General features: G+C 39.7%; 1 protein-coding gene across 3 annotated transcripts in view; it reads left to right on the top strand.

Annotated features, from left to right (window-relative positions):
* ARK2N (arkadia (RNF111) N-terminal like PKA signaling regulator 2N) overlaps positions 1 to 18,803 on the top strand; it is an 87,887-nt gene that overhangs the window by 64,064 nt on the left and 5,020 nt on the right. For all 3 annotated transcript variants that reach the window (XM_080821877.1, XM_080821876.1, XM_080821878.1), the window contains one exon: positions 10,532 to 10,658. In XM_080821877.1, coding sequence (XP_080678003.1) covers positions 10,532 to 10,658 — 127 coding nt within the window. The remainder of the gene's footprint in view (positions 1 to 10,531; positions 10,659 to 18,803) is intronic.

Here is an 18,803-nt window from a genome sequence, read left to right as displayed (position 1 = left end):
GAAATTGCTAAGAAATAGAAAAGGAGACAGAGCTCCACAGATCATTGCCCTTAATTCTTCCATAATGTTTGATTGGAACAAAATAAAAGACTCTTATTTGTTGAGTTTCTGCTTAGTTGATTGTAGTTAATTTTGGAGCAGGACCTGACTTTAGTTTTAAATATGTTTTGACTGCTAACTGCCTATTTGACCTTGGACAAGGTGTTTCTCCTCTGGACTTCAATTTTTATATGTATAAGTACTTGCTTTGCCCAACAAGGATCTTTTTTTTTTTTTTTAAGATTTTATTTATTTATTTGACAGAGATCACAAGTAGGCAGAGAGGCAGGCAGAGAGAGGGGAGGAAGCAGGCTCCCTGCAGAGCAGAGAGCCCCGAAGTGGGGCTTGATCCCAGGACCCTTGGATCATGACCTGAGCAGAAGACAGAGGCTTTAACCCACTGAGCCACCCAGGCGCCCCCCAACAAGGATCTTTTAAGGATTTATTAATATGTATAAGTACTTCTAAAAATTAGGCAGTAATATTTTATATCAAAGGAGAGTAGTTTGACCACATTTTGTGCAATGTGTATTTCTAAGTTACACGATTTGTTCTATACACTGGATAGGTTATCTTCATTTTCTTCCTCTTGACTGTGATCCATTCTACTTCACTTTTATTTCCCTGTTTTTTAGTCTTGCTGTTAAATGTAGATCACTGTGTACTAAAGTCTTAGGGGTAAACATGAATGATTACTTTTTGTTTTGTTTTTCATGTGAAGAATTTTTTTTAATTTTTATTTTTTATAAACATATAATGTATTTTTATCCCCAGGGGTACAGGTCTGTGAATTGCCAGGTCATGTGAAGAATTTTAATATTAGTTTGAGCCATATGAAATTGTTTATATTTGACTTTTTGACCTATAACAAACCCAGCAGTTTCAGATAATTCAACCTAATAGTGCAAAGTTGTGGGGTTTTAAAGTATCCTTAAAGTTACAGTGTTGGGGACAGTATCACATTTTAAGACTCAAGTAATTGTTAGCTTGATTGTTCAAAACATCACTAGCCTTTGTGTACTTAATTCTATTTTTGATTTTTTTTTTGAATTTCAGTCACACAAATTTTTAAAGAATATATTACTCAGGTACCTTCTTAAGAACCACCATTCTTAAGAAATGAAACATTACAAAATATGTACGGGAAACACTCATGGCTTCAACTCTGTTCCCCTTTTCTCCTCTTCATTCCAAAGCTGTCTTGAGTTGGGTATTTGATGTTTGGTATTCCTGTGTGTTTCTTTATATTTTTACTGCATTTGTTATGTACCTGTAAACAAGCATGTTTTAATACTAATTGATATTATATTGAAGGTAATGATTTGTAACTGCTTTTTTCAACATTTTGTGTTTTGTTCTTGTTAAGTGTAGCTCTAGTTCATTCATTTTTCACTGCTATTTAGTATTCACTGTGTGACTGTATCGCAGTTTATTTACTCATTCTCTTTATTGGACATTTAGGATGCTATTCCAGATGATGCCACCATTAACATTTATTGTACATGTCTCTTGGTACATGTATGTGATTAATTTCTCTAGGATATAATATAGAGAGAACATATGTGTGTATTGGGTTATGTATTGTGTGTAGATTTTCAAATATCATCACTGTTCAACATATCCTCAACACAGTTTCTTATGAAGCCATATATTGGCTCAAAGTCTTTTTTTCTAAATCTGACAGTGCAGGTATATGAGTAACAAAACAATAATACACTCTGGTCTTGATTTAATTGTCTTAGTGGGAGCCCATGTCACAAATTTTGAATATACTTTCAGTGCCACAAAATGTTAACAGAATTCATGCTTGCTTGCCAGTTTATTGTTTAGAGATTTGAACTATTAGCATCAATGAGATGGTCATTCTTATGGTTTGAGTTTAAGATAAATTTTTTAAAAGATTTATTTTATTTTTCAGATTTTATTTATTTCAGGGGGAGAGAGGAGGAGAGAAGGAGAGAATGAGTCAGGAGAGCGGCAGAGGGAGAAGGAGAGGCAGGCTCCCCACTGAGCAGGGAGTCCGATGTGTTTGGATTAGGACCTGAGCCAAAGGCAGATGTTTAACTGACTGAGCCACCCAAGCGCCCCTTAAGATAAATGTACTAATGGTTAATCATGAGTTGTTCTACTCTCTCTCCCAACAAAATAAGAACCCAGTCACTGAACAGACTATTCAGGGGTTAATCAAGAGCAGCATCTCAGACCGGGTGTGCAGCTCCACTCCATTTAGGGTGCTATAAGTATTCTTTGGAGATAGAGTACCTTGCCGAGTACCTTGCCTGTTTTTCCAGGCAATTAGACAATGAATTTTTTTTTTAAGATTTTATTTATTTGAGAGAGAAAGAGAGAATGAGCAGGGAGAATGGGGGTGGGAGAGAGAAAAGCAGACTCCTAGCTGAGCAGGGAACCTGATGTGGGGCTCTATATCAGGATGGTGGGATCATGACCTGAACCAAAGGCAGATGCTTAACCCACTAGCCACCCAGGTGCCCTAAATGATGTTTGTTTTATGGAAAAGAGTTTTTACTCTTCAGTTCTAGTTTTAACCAAGGAAAATAATTGAAATTGGAAAGCCACTGGTCAGCAAAAGACTTAAGCTTTCCATTTAACTCTTTCCATGTGTTTACTTCTCCTTTTTTTTTTTTTTTGAAGATTTTATTTATTTATTTAACAAAGAGGGAGACAGCATAAGCGGGGGGGGGGGGGGAGCAGCAGAGGGAGAGGGAGAAGCAGGCTCTCCACTAAGCAGGGAGCCTGATTCAGGCAGGGTTGATCCTAGGACCCTGGGATCCTGACCTGAAGGCACGTGCTTAACTGCTGAGCCATCCAGGTGCCCCTACTTCTCCTTTCTTGATGCTAGAATTGAACAGTGTAGTAGATGGTAGCCTACTGCCAACAGATCCTGGTTTGAGCCAGCAGCCACTTACATACTGTCCGAACTCATGTAAATTACATAAAGCCTCAGTTTTTCCTATCTGCAAACCAGGGTAAAAGTAGTATCCATCCCAAAAGGTTGTTCTTCCCGTTAGGTGAAATAATGTTTATACTGTACAGAATATAGCACAAAATAAGACCTCAGGAATGCTGGCCAGCATTATGTTAATGTATTTATGCTGAAGTGGGCTGAGTAAGGAAGTGATTAATGGACCTAATCAGTGAATTTCTAATTTACTGTTCTGTCCTGGAATGAGTTGCTCTCACCATAGGAATTTCCTGTACTTGGCCTTAGCATAAGAATTACCTAGGGTGCTTATAAAAGTTCAGAATCCTAAATTTCTCCCTGTGAATTCTGTAAGTAGATGTGACATGGGGTCTGAAAAATCTGTTTTTAGTAATCACCCCCAGGTAACTCTTGTGTTGGACATCTTGAGGAAACTGTATCAGTAAATAGGATTATGGCTTAATTTTTACTTATTGCTAGTAGTAGCTCACTGTAAACGTAAATGTAGATGAGGCTAAGACAAGCAGGAATCTGAAGTACTTTTGGTAAGGAAGGCTTATAATTGTGGTAAATTAAATTTATTTATAGTGTCTCCCCACCACTCCAGGAAATTAAAACTTATGAGAAACACGTTTTTTTCCATCAGCCTTCTTGTCAAGAGGGTAGCCTATGAGCATGTTCCCATCCTTAAAATAGGGATGATGATCTTGATTTGTCCAGAACGCTAGTTATAGGGCAGAGAAACAAATCTTGGGTTTCCTCTTCTTAACCTAGGGCTTTTTATAATCAGACCAGAATGGCCATGTTTCTATTAATAGCACTTTGAAGTCTGTATCAGTTCTGTGAAGGAGATCAAATTTGGTCAGGTTTCGCTTGTTTTTACCTGGTTCTTATGAACTATAAGATTTTTAGTTTTCTGACCTTCCCTTCCCCTCCTTTGTAAAGTTGTTTTTCACATTCTTACCGAAAAAACTAAATACAAGGTCATAATTCACTTGTTTTCAAGCTAAATGAATAATGAATTGAGATATTAAACTCTTTTATACCTAATACATTGCTGACATCCTATATGTAATAATTTCCTTTAATGTGGTGCAAATCGGCTTTGGACTAGTTCTTACCCACTAGATTTATGATTTAAAAAGTAGCTTTATTATTTCTTTTGAAGACAAAAAGAAAATGTGCCATGATAATTTAGTTTACTTTTTTATGCTCTTTTCTTTCTGACTTGTGTATTGAAAAGGTGTTCAGTGGGAGGACAAAAATTTTAGAATGTTCTTAGAGAGTGAAAGAAGTTATCTTTCCAAAGAGCTACACAGAGACAGCCAGCTGCCCCAATAGTTAAATATAAGTCCTCTGATTTATTTTCAGTTTACTATATGGTAATTGTGGTATTTACACTTTTTCTACAGGGCTTATTCTTGCCCTGGAACAGGAAAGATTATTGCCACTGACAGTATTTGAAAACTCCAGAGCATCTTTGAGACTCAGTCTTGTGTATGTTTTGGACATTGCTGTGTCATTGGATTCCTGTGAGGTCATGGGTTGGAGGGATGACAGTGGAGGATGGCACAAAGGCCAGAGAATGTGAAGCTGTGCACAGGAGCTCCCGAAGGAATGTATGACATACTGAAAGGGTTATCTTGAGAGAAAAGGACTAATTGCTTGGGCTCTGAAATAGACTGAAGAGGGAACATGTTCCTGGCTCTTGGAGAAAGCCTTGGTGTCTCTTACAGAACTAGCATCCCATAAAATTGGTGGGGTTGTAGCTGACTTGTTATCTGAGTGGCACCTTTTATCCAATGGCTCTGACAAGAAATGTGGCAAAACTCTCAAAACCAATGGTCTGGAGTTAACATTCACTGGGAAATTTGTCTTTGGCCCCCATCACTTAACCTCAGTGTCCCTTATTTCATCTTATACTGATTTTTAGACTAAAGAGTAAAGACACTGGCTACATGAGCAGACCCTGATTTTAAGTGAGCAGTTTTAGAACATCACATAAGTTCTGTAAATGCCAGCAGCGTGGGATTACAATTTTTATGGCCCAAATCGTGCTACCAAAGTGGTTTGAATTGATGTAATAATGTGAAGGTGGTATGTAAATTATTAGTGTCTGGATCCATAATGGATGACTAAAGTTAGAAGAATCTTAAATGTTAATGGTAGTTACCTTATTTTTCTTTTTTTTTTTTTTTTAAAGATTTTATTTATTTATTTGTCAGAGAGAGAGAGAGTGAGTACAGGCAGACAGAGAGGCAGAGGGAGAAGCAGGCTCCCTGCGGAGCAAGGAGCCCGATGTGGGACTCGATCCTAGGACGCTGGGATTATGACCTGAGCCGAAGGCAGCGGCTTAACCAACTGAGCCACCCAGGCATCCCACCTTATTTTTCTTAAGAAACAATAATAAAATTGTGAGCAAAAGTAGCATAGTAATTTATTTCTTACTCTTTATTATTTTTTTCTTCTTCCCCTTTCTTTAAACAAAGAAAGGCAAAGTGATACTTCCAGATCTGAAATGAAGTTCTGTAGGTGACAGGGTCAGGATGAGGGGCCTAATCAGTGAAGATTGGTTATTCAGAAATACTGTTGACTGAGAACATTTCATAAGTTGGAATTATAAATTCGAGGCTGCCCTCGAAAGAAAAAAAAAAGAACTATGGAGATAGAACTGGGCACAGAGATACTAAGAACTAATGGTGTCATAGTCTTGTCATGTTTTCCTAATTACTGTTTAAAAGATATGAGAAATCAAGGAGGAATAGTTTAGTTATAGCAACCATGATTCCTACAATCTGCCTTTTTAGTTTGGTTTAATTCAGTTATCTTGTGTATTTTTAGGATGGTAAGGGCTGAGCCCCTTGCTATGAGTCTACTAGGAGTGTTAAGTGCCTCTTGAGGCTCAGCTCCTTAGGGAGTATTTCTGTCCCCATAAATAACAAGCACTCATAGAGTAATAAGGAATCACGGTAGCAGGACTTAAAGTGGAAGGAGAGAAACTAAGCCCAGTGCCAGGAATGTTCCATGGAGGGGTGAAACTGTCCTGTAGTTAGTACTTGGAAGTGCTCTAGAATGGGGGCGGCTGCTGCTGGTGTTGTGCATGAGGATGGAGGGCCATATTTGTAAGTGATTCTGGTCCCCCAACTGAGGTGTAGGAGCAGCTTCCGAGGACTACAGGGTAGATGGCGTTTTCCGGAGATTCAGGTTTCCACAGGAAGGTGAAAAGTTCAGTGCAATTTTCCGTGGGTCTGGCATTCCAGAGGGCAGTGGAAAAGTTGTAGGAAGGTAAGAAGTGTGTGGCTGGCGCAGAGGAGAGTTAACAGTGGAGCGGAGGATGAGACGGGAGAGCAGTGGCTGGGTCCCAGAGGCTTGTGTTTGTGGGTGGCCAGGAGGATGGAATTACAATGTTTTAATTCTCATAATGATTGGTTTTCCTCCTACCTATTCCTCTTGCTTTCTCCTTTTCCACAGGAGCCCCTGTACACTCTCATGCTGTTACTTCCCTTATACTGTTCTTCTGCCTCACTGACCATCACTCGGCCCTTTGCCAGCCCCCTGCTGGTGTCTCTTCTTCCCCGCTCCAGCATGTTCAAGCCCAGCTCTCCTGGGCCATATCCCCAGCTCCTGTAGAGCGGGCTTTCCTGTTGGACCCAGCTGGCAAAGTCTGATCCCTGGGCACATACTTGGAACCTGGATCACTCTGCTTAGCGTAGCTGGAGAAAATCAAATTCCGCTAGGCAGAATTGAGGGTTGAGTTAGCTTCCTGATCTGCAGCCTCACCTGGCTGTCAGTGCTGCCCAGCAGATCCTCTCCTTCCTTAGGCAGTTCTGTCTTCATAGTGGCTACTTCACGTTTCTGAACCCCCACCCCGCTACCCACCCACACCTGTGCACCGCACGTGGCCTTGCTGCATTCTTCACAGATGAACATTGCCTCAGCCTTCTGCCATCGCGCCTGTTTCTTCTCTGCCTTTTTTCCAAATATGCCTGGGTTTCTCCCATCTTTTAAAGTTCTTCATACACACAAATCTCTCTCCCTCAAGCCCATTTCCCTTTCTTAGTACTGTCCTGTTGCCTTTTTCTTCATAGCCAAACTGTTTAAAATGTGTCTGTACTTCGTTTCCTGCCCTTATTCTTCAGCTTGCTTTGCTGCGTTGGCTTTAGCCCTGTCACTCCTCTGAAGCTCTGCTTGCCAAGGCATATGTATGGTCATCTTACTGCTGATTCCAGTGGACTGTATCTAGTCCCTCTTCTCATTGGACCTCTCTGTTAGGCACTGATAAGCACTTCTTCCTAGAAATGCTCATTCCATGGTGTCCTGGCTTCATATTTTAAGATTTTCTTCCTACCTCTTACTTAACTTGGTGAGCTCCTCTTCATCTGCCCATCCTTGATTACTGGCATTTGTCAGGCTTCTGTTCTAGGCCCCCTTCACTCCTCTGCTGCCTTTTACCTTCCCACCTACTGCCAAGGACGCTATTTCCTCCCTAGACCTCCGACCTGAGCTTTAGAACAGTACCCCCAGCTGCCTGTTCGACATCTGAGAGACCCGCCATGGTCATGTCCTGAGCAACCACCCTCATCTGTTCATTGGTACTCTGAAGGGCTCTGTGACTCTATCCAGTTACCTAAAGCAGAAACCTAGCTATTATTTTTTTACTAAATTTGTTGATTTGCCTGATTCCCAGCATTACTAACCCTCTGTATATATACATATACGGAGTATCCCCTCCCTTTTGTTCCTTTACTAGTTCAGCTGTAGTCATTTCTTACCCAGAAAACTATAGCAGTCTAACTGGTTTTCTTCTCATATTCCCTTCCCTGATAGTAGTTCCATTTGTATACTACAAAAGGAAATTTTTTATAATGGAAAACCAGATCATGTCACTGCTTAAATTCTTCAGTGGTTTCCTACTTCTCAAGGTCAAGTCCAGACTCCTTACCATCTGAGTTCTGCTGACTTTGCCAGTTTCATTTTCCATTACTGTTTTTACTACATTACCCCACATTTCGCTGAACTTTTATACCCTACAGGGCAACATGGTGTTCCTTATTGCTACTTTCCTCACCTGTGCCTACTCTTCCCTAAGACCTCTGCATCCTTGATTATTCCCAAGTCTGGGAAATTTCCCTTTTCTGTGTCTTTAAACACACACCTTCTATAACAGAGCAGTTTTTAAAAAAAAGATTTTATTTATTTATTTGAGACAGAACATGAGAAGGAGCATGAGCAGAGGGAGGGGCAGAGGGAAAGAGAGAGAGAGAGAAGCAGGCTCCCCACTGAGCAGGAGGTCTGATGTAGGACTCGATCCCAGGACTCTTGGGATCATGACCTGAGCCGAAGGCAGCTGCTTAACTGACTGAGCCACCCAGGTGTCCCTATAACAGAGCAATTTTCAAGCCATAGTATAATGGATTGCTTTTTATAATCCCTGAGTTTATCGTGAGTTCATTGAGGGTAGATACTATATATGTCCTGTCTTTGTTCTCCATAATATTCCTAGCACCTAGTGCATAGCCTCTCATAAACAAGTACTTATTTATTTAGGAACAAATAGATGAGGTAAATTGTTATAGTTGCACAAAGCAAGGCTGCTCAAAGAATTGAATATGGACAAGTTGAAGGTTTGAAAAAAGACTATCAATTTGTAGTCCTTCCTAGCAGTGCAGTAGTAACAGTGTGTGTGATGATAGTTGTAACTTCAACATTGAACTAGAAATTGGACAAAGCACTTGGCCACAAGCAAGGTATTGGGGTCAGAGCAAGAACCTGAGTTTACCAAATCAAGACTTAACTATACATACTCCTCATTTAAGCAAGCACCCCAGATTTAACAAAACTAGGTTTTGTCTGGTGAATGCCTCCTTTCATATATTTGTAGGATTCAAAGTTGTTTACCCACTGCCAATTTTTAGAATCCTATTTCTGCTGTTCTTTAATACAGAAAGTTAAGCCCTTGCAGACTGTAATATAATCTCGATCACCAGTTGTATCTGGAAGCCATTTTAAGCTTTGTGGTCTTCTGTTTTCTCATATGCATCATAGTCAACTAAAGAAAAAAATTAAAGAATTGTTTAAAAAAAAAAAAAAGACCCACAGTTGTATTCAAACTTGATTGCTTTTTACCAGCTTTCACCCAGCACCAAAATATTTTGATAGTGTCCTGTGTGTTACTTCGTGTGTTATCCATATACTTCTCCAAGTTCCCATGGTAGTCACTATCTTTGGACATCATTGCATTTTGCTTATTTAAAGTTTTTCCCCTTAGGCTAAATTCTCAGAGATGGGACTACAGGGTCAGGGGGTATGAAAATTAGAAGTCTTTTGCTTTGGGACTGTCTATAACTTTCCAAAAGGGTTATACTAAAAGTTCACAGGAATATGAAAGTACAAGGTTTCTGAGTGACAGACATTGGAGTGAGTGATGTGAAGGGGTGAGGGAGGGGGAAGGGAGAGTTGTATGTGTAAAATCTTACTGATCGTGGTTTAATTTATATGAGGTGTCACCAAGGATTTTTTTTTTTTAATGTGGAGACATAATGTGTCAGATGACAATATATTTAATTAAAAATACCCTCTAATTGAATAATTGAAAATTTGTACCTGTTGCAACTCGGTTTATTTCATAATTCCTAGATATTCTAAATTTCATAAAAGCCAGAACAGTTAAGAGCTGGGCACATAGGCTGAATTATTTTAACTCTTGTTAGAATTGTTTATATTGCTCTGTACTTTGCTGCTGTGCTCTTAGCCTTTACTGAGAGAGAGTTCCTTGAAGCTTATGTTTTTGGTGAGTTGGAGAGTGTGTTTTACTGCACCATGTAATAGATGGCTTTGTGAAGCCCCTGGTGAAGAAGTTCTTACATGCCCCAGTGCCACAAATTGTTGTGTTTTTCCCACAGTATGTGGTTTCTTTCTGTCTAATAAGAACGTCAGCAATGTGCAGGTTCTGTTTCAGTTGCTCAAAGCAAAAACTGTGATCTGCCTCTAGTCTTTCCTTTTAATGTGGTTTTGAGTTTAGATTTTGTCAACTCTACATTCCTTTTGAGAAAGACTTAAAATTGTTAAAAATTTAAAGAAAATTGTTAAATCCTTCATAAAGCATTCTAGTACAAATATGATATTAATGAGAATTTCTGTTATTTATTCCATTTATGCCTTTGAACATTTCTGGTTTAGAATTTTGTTCTATTAAAATTCACCGTTAAGCGGTAGAGAACCCCATTGCCCTCTAGGTGGTGACAGACCTGTTACACAGGTCATTTAAAAGCAGACAGAAGTTAAATGTAAAAAGCATTGTGGAATAAAATATAATAGAGTATTATCACAGTTTATATATACCTATTTACTAAAGTACTCGAAGTTTTTTTTTTTTTTTTTTCCTTCCTGAGGAATAGAGAGCAAGAGACTTGACAGTTTTGCTCTGGTGAGCTCTCGTGCAGCAATTCTGTTTCTGTGATTAGGTCTTGATGGGAAATCTGTCAGTGAGTCGTCTATGCTGCTTGTGAGAAGACAAACTGTAGAGCTTATTTTTTCCCCTTTCTCTCTCAGGTCATTTGGATCCAGGATTCCTAGCAAGTGACAAGACATCAGCTGGCAATGCACCTCTCAATGAAGAAATTAATATTGCCTCTTCAGATAGTGAAGTGGAGATTGTGGGAGTTCAGGAACATGCAAGGTAGGATATTAATTGGAGCATTCTGATATTTTATTTTATTCATTTATTTATTTTTTAAAAAGATTTTATTTATTTATCTAACAGAGAGATAGCATGAGTAGGCAGAGGGAGAGGGAGAAGTAGGCTCTGCTGATGCGGATTGAGCCCCGCATCAGGCTCCTGGGATTGTGACCTGAGCCGAAGGCGGACGCCTAACTGAGCCACCCAGGCACCCCGCATTCTGATTTTTTTTTTTAAGAGTTTATTTATTTATTTGACAGATCCCAAGTAGGCAGAGAGGGAGGGGGAAGCAGGCTCCCTGCTGAGCAAAGACCCCCCCCCACCCCCACCCCGATGCAGGGCTTGATCCGAGGACTCTGAGATCATGACCTGAGCCAAAGGCAGAGGCTTAACCCACTGAGCCACCCAGGTACCCCACATTCTGATATTTTAAATGTGAATTTGATTTTAACCTGAAGCCAAGTGAGAAGAAAATGGTAGTCCTCATGGCATGGCTGGCATGAACGGTGGGAACTCTCTCTCAGCTTCCTTTGGCTTAAAAAATGCCTTTTGATTAGACATGATATGAGCTTCAGTATGTGTTGCATATTGTTTCATCAAGAACTTCTCAACCATGGAGCGCCTGGGTGGCTCAGTGGGTTAAGCCGCTGCCTTCGGCTCAGGTCATGATCTCAGGGTCCTGGGATCGAGTCCCGCATCGGGCTCTCTGCTCAGCAGGGAGCCTGCTTCCCTCTCTCTCTCTCTGCCTGCCTCTCTGCCTACTTGTGATCTCTCTCTGTCAAATAAATAAATAAAATCTTAAGAACTTCTCAACCATACAGGTATGTGAACTAGAACTGATGTTTCCTCTTTATTTTTAGCAAATGTCTAGATAGCTTGACAGATTTTTCTCTTATGGCATAAGTATCACCCTACTTTCTCCCCTATCATTCATATTTTCTGGCTGTTCACTTTATCTGGAAATATACTGGGTGCAAGTAATTGGGAAATATACATCAGACATCATACCTCTATTGCTTGTTTCCTAAAGCAACTCTCCTTGTCTTTCTTTAAAACTTGAGTTACTTCAATTTGTTCCTAATGTAATAGATTTCTAGTGATGTTCATGTGACTCAAGCAGTCCTGTTTTAGTATTAAAAAAAGCCAGAAGACATCAATTTTGTGTAGTATTAGAAAATTTTGAAATTTATCATTCTTCATGAGCAAACGGTAGCCCATGGGTTAAATCTGTTCTGCTGCCTGTTTTTATATGGACCTTGAGCTAAGACTGGTTTACGTTTATAAATGGTTAAGGGTCAGAAGAGGGGAGATCAAAAGAAGAAGGTTTTGTGACATGTGGAAATTATATGAAAAGAAATTCAAATAAAACACATTTATCCATAAATAAAATTTTATAGGAATGGAGCCATATTTGTTCATGTGCATATTGTCTGTGGCTCCAGAGACAGTGTTGATAAGTTTCAACAGATGCCTTAGAGACCTCAAAGCCCAAGATATTTACCATCTACCCCTTTGTAGGAAAAAATGTACTGACTCTTCCTTTAAGGTAGTATTCCTAAGAATTAGTTATAGCTCTCTTGGAGGTACTCCTAAGGAACATTTAACACACACATGCATAAAGAACAAAAATTTAGACTTTAAAAAATGTGTATTCTATATTAGCAAACAGTTTTTCTCCTGGGCCACAAGAGTTAAGTTGTGATTTCCTGATTGCCCCAAGTAGGTATTGACAGAATATCTACATTACCTGGCTTTTATTTTACTTATTTTTCTTTTTAAAGATTTATTTATTTGACAGAGATCACAAATAGGCAGAGAGGCAGGCAAAGAGAGGAAGAGGAGGAAGCAGGCTACCCACTGAGCAGGGAGCCCAATACGGGGCTCGATCCCAGGACCCTGGGACCATGACCTGAGCCGAAGGCAGAGGCTTTAATTCACTGAGCCACCTAGGTGCCCCATTACCTGGCTTTTAGATCTGATTTTACTCTTTGGTTAGAAATAAAACATTCATCAGGATTTATTCTGTAATGTAAGTAAAAGGCAAACCGGAGTGGAGAACGCAGGCAAAATACGTATGTGTGTAAATTGAGGCTACATTTGTCTTCATGAGAACTAATCCTAATTTCCTTTCCTTTCTTTTTTTTTCTTTTTTTAAAGATTTTATCTATTTATCTGAGAAGGAGACAGAGATAGGGAGAGAGAGCAGGAGCAGGGTGGAGAGGAGAAGCAGGCTTCTCACTGAGCAGGGACCCCGATGTGGGGCTCCATCCCAGGACCCTGGGATCACGACCTGAGCCAAAGGCGATGCTCAACTGACTGAGCCACCCAGGCGCCCCGATCCTAGTTTCTGAGAGCATTTTTCATGTCATACCTATTGGGACGTTAAGGATGTAGAGTTAAGTCATTGTTTAGCATGTCTTCTCCCCAAAAATGGCCAGTTCTCAGATGTTATCAGACCTAAACACTTCCTCTTCTGTCCTGTGTTTATGCCATAAGTATGTCTGCATGGCTGCTTCCTTTTTCCTTTCCTGTTTTTAATGGTTATTTCCCATGTTCTGGTGGGAAAGAGTTTTCATTCTTCAGTCTTTCCTTAATCTCCTTCTTTTTCCTTTTTTTCTTTGCCTTAATCAAGAACTTTTTCCTGTTCTCTTTTTTTCACCTGTTCCCTGCATGCTGGCTTATCCCTCAGATGACAGGGTAGAGCTTTTGATTTTTTCCTTTACTTTAGCATGTATTTGCCATTATTTATTTCACCATTGTTCCTTAAAATACAGAAGATTATCGTTTTAAATCCCTACTATAAACCTTGTCTTGCCTATTAACAAATTGATAGAGGTAAATTATTTTCAGTTTTGCCAGGAACACATTATCCATTCACCAACTTCCTCTTGAGTTACATTTCATGTTTTAATTCAGTGTTAGTCATGTGTTCCTACTGAAGTAGCAAAGAGCAGGTAGTAACCTGTGTTGCTTACCTGATCTCTTTGTCCCTGAGACATATTACTTGGCCTAGTTCTCTATTAACTTCTATCACATCTCCCTTCTTTACTGCTGACTTCTGCCTACAAGTGTTACAAAGTGAGCCACCTTTCTTCTTGGCTTCCTTGTTAACTTTTCTTCCATCATAAACTCTTTAGCTTCTCTTTTTCTACCAGTATTTTGGTATCTGGAGTTAAAATTATGCTTATATTTCCGTTGAAACTTGGAAATTTAAATTACAAGTTCTTACCCACCACAAACACACACACACACACACTCACCCCCACATGTTAGTACACTGCTCTCCATACTTAATAGGTCTTTTATCCATATTGTCATTTTACTCTATAGACTTGTCTGTTCCACTCTTGAACTAAGTCAAGTGACTGCCTACATTGTAAATAACATGCCATAATGTTACTTTCAAGGAGTTTTTCCTTGCAGGCTCTGAATCATCAGTATGTGTTTTATTCTGCTCCTTTGGGTTGAATCCGGTGGAAATGCTCCCTTAAAAGTGACAAACTAATTATGAAATCTCAGTGATGGTGAATACTGCCCATCCGATAGAATGACAGTTGGCAAGTTTTGTTGAAGTATTTTGAACTGACTCCTGTGTCATTCTGAGGGGATCCTTTATTTTGCTTTTTGGGCCTAGGACTGAATAGAGTCTCACTGGCTCTTCTGTGTCTTTCTGAACATTTTTCCAGTACTTTTTTTTTAGAGGAAGCCTGACAATCTTTCAAACATTTGAGATTAAATATCTGAGAAGCAGGTGTGGGGAGAAGCTTTCTTGTTGGTGCTTCGGAGTTACCACTTTGGTTCCTGTATCTCATCCGGAATTTATTTCTTTTACAGGTCTAGGGTTGCAGTTATGAAGTATTGATGGGCTTCTGGCAGGGTTATCGCTTGGAAAAAAGGTTTTAGGTTTTGATCCACATCTTTTCTAATTTGATTTGCATGCATAGATGTTTTGTTTGGATTTAGTTGTCCCTTTCTTATTTTTTCTTTTGACATTCTGCCTTGCTGTGGGCTTTCTGAGAGTTTTGAAAAACTCAGACTCGGTTCTTGAGTTATTCTCTTTGGGATTGTGGTTGCTCTGACTCGAATTGCGTTGCCATTTTTCCATATTGGAAGCATTTTGTTTCACGTGGACGCAGTAGTTCTACTTATGATGTGTCTTTTTTTTTTTAAACAGTTTTTCTTTTCTTGCACGTTAATGTCTTTCCCGGCTCTTTAAATGTAGATTTTGAAATGTTCTTTTAGTTTCTGTGTTTCTTGTAGTCATAGACTAGAAAGCATGCCTTCTGAACTAATGGTTTGAATGCATCTTTTATGGCTGTCTTGTGTTGCTGTGATTAACTCCTATTGTTACCTAAATGTTATCATTTCTAAATGTTAATTTTGGGACAGTCCATTTTTATAAGATGTTCTTTGCCAATGAGATAGAGACTTTTCCAGCACTCTAGTTCCTCTATTCCTTTAATTTTGTCAGAAGTTTTAACTTATGGTCCTCTGCCAGTATTTTTCTTTGTCCTTGGTCCTTTTTCCTTTTCTTCTACTAGTCTCATTGGTAATTGCCCTAAGAAGATGAGTGCATGTAGATCAGACCTTTCTGTTATGGAACTGTTGAACAGTTTCTTTGGTACCTGTCCTATGAAGCTTTGGGGAATAATCAAACCCTTAACTCATTTCACTGTAGTCTTTGGTGCTGTGGTCATTTGTCTTAATGTTGGTTCATCCCTCAACAGAAGAACTGATGCTAGAAGCCTTCTGCATTTAAGACTGACTGCTTCCTAGAACCAGTTGCAAACATTAACCTTAAAAAAAATAAGGGAGCTGTACAGATAGGCATTTCCCTGAAGCCAAGGATTCATTTCATCTTCAGTTAGGAAAAATAAGTAGGAATGTTATCTAAGAGGTCACTTTTATGCTTTGTAAATGAGAGCAAAAATGATTAATGTTTAATGTTGTTTTCTTAGGATGGTAAGTTAACTGTATCAAAAGCTGACCATCAGAGCCTGCCCTCTTTCTGTGTTTTTTCTTTTCCACTGTGAAATCTCTCCTTTATTGGTTTCAGTATATGAAGAGCAGGAAATTATTCTGTCAAAACTTATTATTTATAAACTAAGTTTTTTTTTGGTGGGGGGTGGGGAGTGAGTCCTAAGCATTTTCTTGGATATAGTACTCAAAATATGACTTTAGGTTATGTTTTGTGCCTGTTGTCCATCATACACAGATCGAATGGCTTTGTGAAAGCACAGCCTGTATCCGCACTAGAATTGGATTGGAGCAGTTAAAAAACTGCTCTGTGTTCTGTTTCCATGTCAGGTCTTTCATCATACAGAAAAGGGGTTTGTGGTAATCCATGAAACTGTATTTTATGTTTGTAGCCTTACCAGAAATTTGAGCCTCTTACATCCTTCTCTATAGGGCATCTCTGTAGGGCTGATAACAATTGTACTGGTGCCTTTTCCTCCTGAAATTTTTTCCCGCCCTATCTGGTATAAGTTGATCTATAACGTATACCATCTTATAAAACAGTGGAAAGGTTTCTCCAGCACTCTTTTGTTTATCAGCTTGAGTCTTTTTGCCCTGTACTTAAAAAGGATGTGGTAAAAGCCTTGTTCAGGCCTCATCCATCTCTTAGCTACCATTTTGTTCAAGACGGTTGAGGTCATTAAATCACAGATTTCTTGAATATTTTACTGGCTTATAACACACACAGGCAAGTCACAAGTGTACACTTTAGTTTTTGCAAACTGCCTGCACCAATAACTAGCGCTCTGATGAAGAAACAGAAGTCCCTCCTGGGCCATCTTCCATTTACAACTGTCCCACCATTGTGCCTCCCTGTGACCACTAGAGAGTTTGCCTATATTATTCAAAATCGTAAAGTCAACACTAACCTTAGAAGTTGTCTTAGAGTACTCTTTAATATTCCTGACAGATAGCCTAGCACTTGCTTGAACATTTAAAAGGCAGTTTATACCATTTGGTAACCGAAGCTGTACTTGTGGTGTAGTAATGATCATCTAAAACTTCCCTCCATAAACTGATTAATGGTTGGTAGGTTGTTCTCAAGATGTCTGTACACGGTGGAGTAGCCACCTTCTCCCATGGTGATTCTCCACTCTTTGGGAATTGACCTTCCATTGCAGTTAAAAAGGAGCCCAGAAAGCTTTTGACAGAAGATGGGATCGTCACATAACCCAGAGAATCTAAAATTTTGAAATGAGAGAAACAGACTGAGAGGGTTGAGGCTTGAGTCAAATGAATGAGACTAGTTATTCCATCATCCTTAGGTTCTTTGAGGCGCTCGAGTGTCTTTCCATCAAATTCACTTTTTTGCTTAAAGTAGTCCAAGTTGGAGCACCTGGGTGGCTCAGTGCGTTAAAGCCTCTGCCTTCGGCTCAGGTCATGATCTCAGGGTCCTGGGATAGAGCCCCGAATCGGGCTCTCTGCTCAGCAGGGAGACTGCTTCCCCCTCTCCCTCTGCCTGCCTCTTCACCTACTTGTGATCTCTCTCTCTCTCTCTGTCAAATAAATACAAAAATTAAAAAATAAATAAATAAAGTAGTCTGAGTTGGTTTCTAGTAACTGGAATCATTTGTAACATAACTACAGAAACGATCTAATTCGGACAGTTGAAGAAGTGCCTCACCTCCTTATTCTCCTCTCTGTGTCCATCATTCCGCAGTGTCTTTACACCTCTCACTCTCCTACTCTTGAGTGTACTCTAGAATCTGCTTTGCTGTTTATTGAATGATTCCCAGGGGCCATGCTCCTTAAAATCAGACGGAGTATACTGCGTTAGGTGCAGTCTGAGGAAGGCGTACTTAGTGGAAAATGAACTCCCTGATGGAGACCTTTTTTTGGGGTTCGGTGCTTAACTTGCTTAAGACCCTGGGCAGTTGTCTTTTGGCTTTGGTTTTCTCTTCAGTAAAATGAACAGTATGGATCCAGTCCCTTTTATTTTATTTTTTAAGGATTCATTTATTTATTTTAGTGAGAGAACGCACTCAAGAGAGCAAAAGTAAGCATGGGGTGGGAAAGGCAGAGGGAGAGAGAAACTCTTAAGCAGACTCCTCTCCGAAATGGGAGCCCGATGCTGGGCTCAGTTTCACAACCCTGAGATCATGACCTGAGCTGAAACCAGGAGTCAGACGCTTAACCAACTGAGCCACCCAGGAGCCCCTGGATCAGATCCTTTTCAAAGCCACTCCCTTGTACGATTACTTAGGGAGCAGTGCAGAGTAACAGTTGGGACTAAAGAACTCTTTTATTTTGGAGATATTTCTGGGAATTCTGCCAAAGATTACACTGATTCTCTCTGTAGCCATTCATTCTCTGAATTCTGCTAAGTTCTAGCCTCCTTTAATTAGTACTTATACAGATGAGCTTTTGAATTTTTGAAGAACTTTGTATTTTTAAATTGTTAATCTGGGCCTATTTTTGCACTCTGCTTTGTACTCACTGTGTTTTGCCTTACCTAATTTAATACACACATTTGTAAAGCAACAACCCGATGTGAAAAGCCAGGACTCAGGATCAGACCTGGCTTGAAACTCCGTGGCCCACCACTTTCAAGCATTGTGACCCTGGGCAAATCATGTAATCACTATAATCCTCGGTTTCCCTTTCGGTTGAGTGTGGATAGTAACTTCGACATTTGTTGGGATTGTCAGATGAGTTGAGACTGCTTAAGAAACTCATTATGCTAGTGCCATCAGTCATCAAAACCATTTCTGTAAATTCTGAATGGACTCCTTTGGCTGACATTTTCTGTGATTACAGGATCACTTCATCTGAGTATACTTAATGGATTGGACAGATCTGGATTAGCCTTTGGACTTTATGTCTCACATTTTAGTGCTTTTCACTCACTAATCTTTGAAAACATAGTAGCCTCTGGGTTAATAGCTACTCAGCCCATTCTGTACAGATAATGGGCTTCTGGTATGGTAACAAATCTGCGTTCTGCCCCTTGCTCTGTCCCTGGGGGATCTGTTTTTTGGCACCTCTCTTGGTAAGGGAGTAATTTTCAGGCTGCCTTTGTAGGAGCAAGGAGTCTTTGCAGGATCTTAAGAGTCCTTCAGCAGTTTTGCAACTAAATCTTACCCATTGTTACCCTAATGTTCTTTTGCGTCTGGTAGCGTAGGTAGCAGT

This window comes from Martes martes, assembly GCF_963455335.1.
Source record: "Martes martes genome assembly, chromosome: 13".
Lineage (NCBI taxonomy): Eukaryota > Metazoa > Chordata > Mammalia > Carnivora > Mustelidae > Martes > Martes martes.
Note: the sequence above shows the minus strand (reverse complement) of the source record. Positions and strands in the feature narration are given on the sequence as shown.